At 34.3% G+C, this 6,000-nt stretch overlaps 1 protein-coding gene across 3 annotated transcripts in view; it reads left to right on the forward strand.

The window, feature by feature from the left end:
• Nucleotides 1–4,220, forward strand: part of RBM46 (RNA binding motif protein 46) — a 42,427-nt gene extending 38,207 nt beyond the window's left edge. For 2 of the 3 annotated variants that reach the window (XM_043545872.1, XM_043545871.1), the window contains exon 6: nt 2,216–4,220. In XM_043545872.1, coding sequence (XP_043401807.1) covers nt 2,216–2,226 — 11 coding nt within the window. In that variant the 3' untranslated portion in view covers nt 2,227–4,220. The remainder of the gene's footprint in view (nt 1–2,215) is intronic. The other variant, XM_007071266.4, reaches the window with a different exon arrangement.
• The last annotated feature ends 1,780 nt before the right edge of the window (nt 4,221–6,000 follow it).

Below are 6,000 nucleotides of genomic sequence, written 5' to 3' on the forward strand. Positions count from 1 at the left end.
AACCTTTTCCATAGCCTGAAATCCTGATACCACCAGACTTTTTAAGATACTTTTTAAGATAACATTATCCAGTGCTTTACTTTCTGATTCTTCCTTGAAACATTATTGTTAGAATTTTTACAAAAAGATTTGAATCATTCTGATTGTTGTTGTTAAAATTACAGGCTTAACTGAATTGCTTTCAAACTCATTATTCTTTTTTCTCCTGAAGGTAATTTAATCATACACTTTACACCAGAAAATGATTCTTCTGTCTTTTTTTCATAAAGTCTCTGTTGTAAAGAGGAGACTTAGTTTATTTGGAAGGATTTATATTGTTACAAGGTGCTCTTTACAGTGAATACTAGTGATCTGTAATTTAGACACTTGTGAATATTTAGTAGGTGAGGGCTAAATTGTGGCTTTGTCACAGTTCTGAGCAAAGGGCAGTTTATAGTTGTGCCCCAGAAATCCAGGAGGCAAATAATCTGCACCAGTTTATATTTGGTACAGATTACTTTTCCCAGTGCACCAACTCAGTTGCACTGGTTAGTGTGTTGAGGGGTTGAAGCCAAGGCTACTTCCCACCTCTTCCCACAGAGATTGCTCTCCATCTAGTACTGCTACTTGCAAAGAGCCCCATTGCTCACCTGTGCAACTGCCTTAGCTAGTCTGATTTTGAATATGTTAGGTGCTGCACAGGTGAAGTTTATGTGTCTGATTTTTTTAAAAGGACCTTAACCCGACCTCTAATTTTGAGTGTATTTTGTAACCACAAAAATTTTATGCTCAAACTTGGAGCCTCTCACTAGAAAATCGGGCCTTATACGTACAGATGCAAAATACTTTCTTGTGCTATGAGGCTTTCATTGTACTAAGAAAATCTCTGCCTTCCTTTTTGGACATAGAGCGCTAAAGTTTAATGGTGACGTGAAAGAAAAAGAAATTGGGCTTTCTTGTTTCTTTGTGATATATAAAGAAAGCATATTTTTTTAAAAAAAGTCAAATCCTGCCTCTTACATTAGAAATTAAGGTCTTATCTTCTCTAGAAGACTGAATGGATTATTAATAATTATTTCAGTTTGAGTTGTGAGAACCATGTCTTTAACTTCTTTGCCTCAGTTTCCACTTCTGTGTAAAGGGATATCCTTGTATCTACTCAACTGAGTTGTTGCAGGGTTAAATAGTCAAATGTTTTTAAGGCATTTTGAAAATATGAAGTTTTTTATTCATTCCTGAGTATTAATTATACTGTTGGGAATTTTTTTGTAACTGAGTCTCCTAGGGTTCCATATACTTCAAGTAGGGATCACAGCATTGTCTTGAAGATTCAGTTATTCTCTGTCTCCAGTGCTTACAGACAGGGAACATAATCTCATCAGTCTGGATCTGTGTAGGAGAATTTGGAGAAAATAAATAACAGGTAAGAAATATAAACTTGGCGACGTTGGGTCAAATTCATCCCTGGCATAACTTGATTCACTTCAATGGAGTTTTCGTAGAAATGAAGTTGCTCATTTTACTCTGCTGCCAGATGGCCAGGTTATGTCACCCTTATGTTGAGTAGTACCTTACTCTGAGTAGTCCCACTGAAATCAGTAGGATAGTTCATGAATAATTACTCAGTGTGGCAGAATATGGCACCCCAAAATGTGTTATTTTCAGGATGTATATTTAATGTGTTTAGTAAAAACAAGTAAAATGAAAAGACTGATAGTACAAAATTGATATATATCACATGAAATATATGAATAACTGGAATAATATGATATAAAGCATGTATCTTCTTTACAGCATAAACAAATTATATTCTGTATTTATCAGAAGATGTTATGGGCCTGATGTTAATTTACATGAAGGCCCCGTTTCAGAGACAGAACAGTGTAAAGAAATGTTTCTGGATAATTTAGTAATAACTGGTAATTGGATGTAATAAAGATGCTTTTTTTAAAATTGCTTGATGAAAAGTATCTTAATTTTTGACTCTCATCTTGCACTGGAACTCTGGTGCATGGCTCTGCCTGCACAGTTGTCAGTGAAGGATCAGAGCCTTTGCTTGCAAACTCATCGCTTACTGATGTGTATGCGTTTTTGCTAATTTCCACCGTGAATGTTGTTTATTGAAAAATTAAATTTTGAAAAATATTATCTTTTTTTAGTCTCAACACTGAAAATTAAACTGTCTTTCTAAATAGTTTCCATTTTTTTAATTTCTCCCAATTTTTTTCTTAACTAGGTCCTTTCTGATGATGCTTGAGCTTACACTACTGCTGTTGGTCTCATTCCTGTTGGCTAAACATTTATTCTCATTGACTTCATTAAGTTAATGCTTGCCAAAAAATTGAGGTATAGCATTTACAGAATTATCAGGATACTGCAGTGCAGACCTTAACCTTCACCTTAAACTGACTTTATTTGCAATTCACTCTGGAGATAGTGTACAATGCTTTTTGGAAGCCAGAAGGTCTCCTTTTTTCTAGAATCAACTGCGCACCTTGTTTGGCTTGAACTACCATGAAGAGCGTAGCTGCATGTTTGAAAAGTTCAGAATTTATTATTTTGGAGAAAAGGATAACACTGTATGGTGTATGAGAATTACTGGAAAATAAAATATGTGTTTTTATTGGGAAACAACAATTCTACAGATAACATCTCTGTATTTTAAATGGTTTACTTTAAAGATTAGTGAAATTTATTACGTTTTATTTGTCTTTTAGCTGATGTTTGATTCATATAGTTTTTGTTTTAAAGAGATGATTTATTTAAAATTGTATTTACCAGTAATACTTTAAATTGGTAAGTAAACTAGACGTTTATAAAAGGTTTGGAGTAATATGTAAATCAGATATTGGCAAAGTAATCTAGTTAGAATACCTCACCCTCCACATTTCTATAGTTTTAGAGAAGATTCTATCAGTTTGTATTGTAAATAATAAGTCTTAGAAAAAAGCAAAAATGAACTGGCTACACCCTGTATTTCAGTACGAGATCTAATTTGGAAGAAAATTAATATCTTGTGGTAGCAAGATAAATCAGAGATTTGTTTCTGCAAAGGTAGAAAGATGCAAAACAAAATTGTTAGTGGAAAGATACCTTTCCAGTCAAATCTGTGGTATCTGTGCTGGTATAGAAGTATATCAGTGAAGTGCAGGTATTTTTGTGTCACATACTGGTAAAACAGGATTTGCAATGCGACAGATCGGCATAGTCTCCATTGCTATCATCAAAATATTGAGGATTGAAACATGTTAGAAAATGATTTTTTGTGTAGTAGTCCATTTTGTCTCTTTGAATTAAATTTGTATCTATAGACTTACATGCAAAGTAACTATTCATGTATTTATTTACAGACTATGATTTTCGTCGCAGCTCAGTAAATAGCATTTCCCCTGCTAGTGCCACTCTCTCTTCTGGGACACCCAGCATGCTTCCATACACATCAAGGCCTTATTTTTATCCAAGCTACCCCTTATCACCAACAATTCTGCTTGCTAATGGCAGCCATGTTGGACAGCGAGTATATATCTCTAATGAGGCCTCATTCTTTTGAAGAAAAAGTTGTACAGCATTAATATGAAAGTTTTCATTTTTAGTTTTTAATTGGGTCTACACTATTAATTTTCGTGAGTAAAATATATTTATTTCCATATAGGGAACTTTTCACATTTCAGTAAATATAAGCATTTGTCAAAAGATAAAGTTCAAAAACGTTACTTTTCTTGGCCTGAGTACTGTAGATTGATGTTCTTTTATCTGTTTATGGTTCCTGGTCAAAGTGTGGGCAATAGAACCCAGTGGTTTATGTTAAGAATTTTTCTAATAATTACTTTGCTGAATAGTATCTCTTTAATTTAATCTGTGCAAATATTGGTTGTAATCTTGTTACCAAGGATCGCTCTTATGTTGAAGATTAGTAGTTATTTAGCCAGAAGGCAACTATTATGTGGCCGGAAAATGATGCAAAAGAAAGATTTTAAGACACTTTTTTTTTTAACTTTAAAGAAATATAATTTAGTATTGTGGTCCTTTGCATAGTTTTAGTAATAGAGTAAATTATCTGACTTTTTGTGCTGTTAATTTATTCAGAGTTAAAATTGTTAAGCTTCATCTGTGTTTTGGTATTACCTGTATAGTAGTTCTGTTTTAAAAAAAGAGTTGTGCTGTTTTTTTAATGTTGAAATCATGTGTTAATTTCTGTACTTGAATTCAAATATTTTGACATTAAATTTATGCTGTTCTTTAAAATATATTTGTGGGGTTTGTATATATTGTTGAACACTCAACATTGTTTACAGTAATTTTAGAGACAAGTGGATAGAGTTTTAGGGCCTCATTCTCCCCCAATAGAGTTCAGTGGCAAAGCTACCTTTGACTTCAATGGAAGCACTTACATATTAACTTAATTTTAAGCACATGCTTAATGCTTTTGGTAAATAGGCGGCTTTGAGGGTAAAATAACTTAATTTTAGAGATGGCGTGTGAATGGGCTGGGAGTTCATAAACTAGCTTGGCATGTTTCACTGTTACATAAGAAAATTCGATGTGGACCAACCTTGGGACTCTTGTTCGTTTGGTCAGTGAAGCTTAAACACGAAGCAAATATAATCAGAATGCTAATTTTGTTTATCTGTCAGTTCAGGAATAACATGGATGGTTGGTATAGGAGAATTCAAAACATCAGTCTAGCACACTTTTGCTTTTGATACAGGAAAAAATTACTTCAGTTTTTATTGTATTGTACAATGTTCAATCAAAAAGATTCCTTAAAACAGGGAATCTTAACCTGAGAGTGAGGCACAAATTGCCTGGTATAATCTGCAATTTTGAATTCGAGGTATCAGAAATCCTTTATCTTCGCTCAAATTAATTTTTGAATAATTTTCATGATGATTTCTTTAATATTGAAACATTCTTTAACCAGTCACTTGTGCATATGTGAAAATATGCTGAGTTTTGTACATATACAAGAAAACGCACTTCATTTGGTATTGATAGTATATTTATTAATAACCTTTTAAAACCCTTCCCCCAGGATTCGCCTTCCATGACACTAGGGTTAAACATGACACTAGCAGTAGCGTGTACAAAAGTGTGAAATATTCCTGTAATGCTTTTGAGGGAATCTTCCTATGTGGGGTAGGCCATGCAATGCCCTCTGGAACATTAAAGCTTGTTGTCGATGTAGAGAGATCACAAGTGTAGAGGACATGTGGGGCCTCCATGCCACTTACGAATAGGCCTGCATGGAGGGTTTCTTGGGGCCGGCTGTGGGATGGTTATGGGATTTCATGACTACTCATCTAATGGGGCAGGGTGGGGTATCAGCCACTTTGTATGAAGCCTGTAGGATAGAATAATAAATGCTGGGACTACATTGCAGCCATGCAGTCTGCATGCACAGTGGCGGTTTTAATGTGTGCACCCCCACTTCATACTCTGAGCAAAGACTACATGGGCTTTGCAAAGGGGAATAAATTCAATCCTTTTCAGATTATCATTATGACTTTAGTAACCAGATTCATAATGATTTTCCTGAAGGTAATTAAAGCTACTGTTGTTGTACCAAATACTGATTGACCAAAAGTAAAAAGTCTTACAAAGAACTTGTTAAAATTGAATTATATTCGCAATAGTTGGCTGTATGTAAGCTGGGTTGGGTCTAAATACAGAATGTATTCACTCCTTGAAATTTTAGTTCCTCTGAAAAGAAAGTTTGTCTGATTATTCTGGAGTTAACAGTGTTGTAAGGAATAAGCTAAAGAAATGGCTGGTGCACAGTGAATGTTGACCCACTTGTGCGTTTGAAGCTGTGTGTAGCATGTGTATATACACTTTATATAGAGTAAGCAATTTAAAAATTCTCAACAAATGCATCTGCCTGAGTGTCTTCTCCTTTGATACATTACACAAATGTGCTGGTTACACAGTCTTCAGATAATTGAGAAATCTCTCAATGGAACCTGTTAATCTTCAGGAAGGACAGTTGTCACAAAGCTTTACTCACTGAATTTTGAAAAATTA

Source organism: Chelonia mydas, chromosome 4 (genome assembly GCF_015237465.2).
Source record: "Chelonia mydas isolate rCheMyd1 chromosome 4, rCheMyd1.pri.v2, whole genome shotgun sequence".
Taxonomy (NCBI): Eukaryota; Metazoa; Chordata; order Testudines; family Cheloniidae; genus Chelonia; species Chelonia mydas.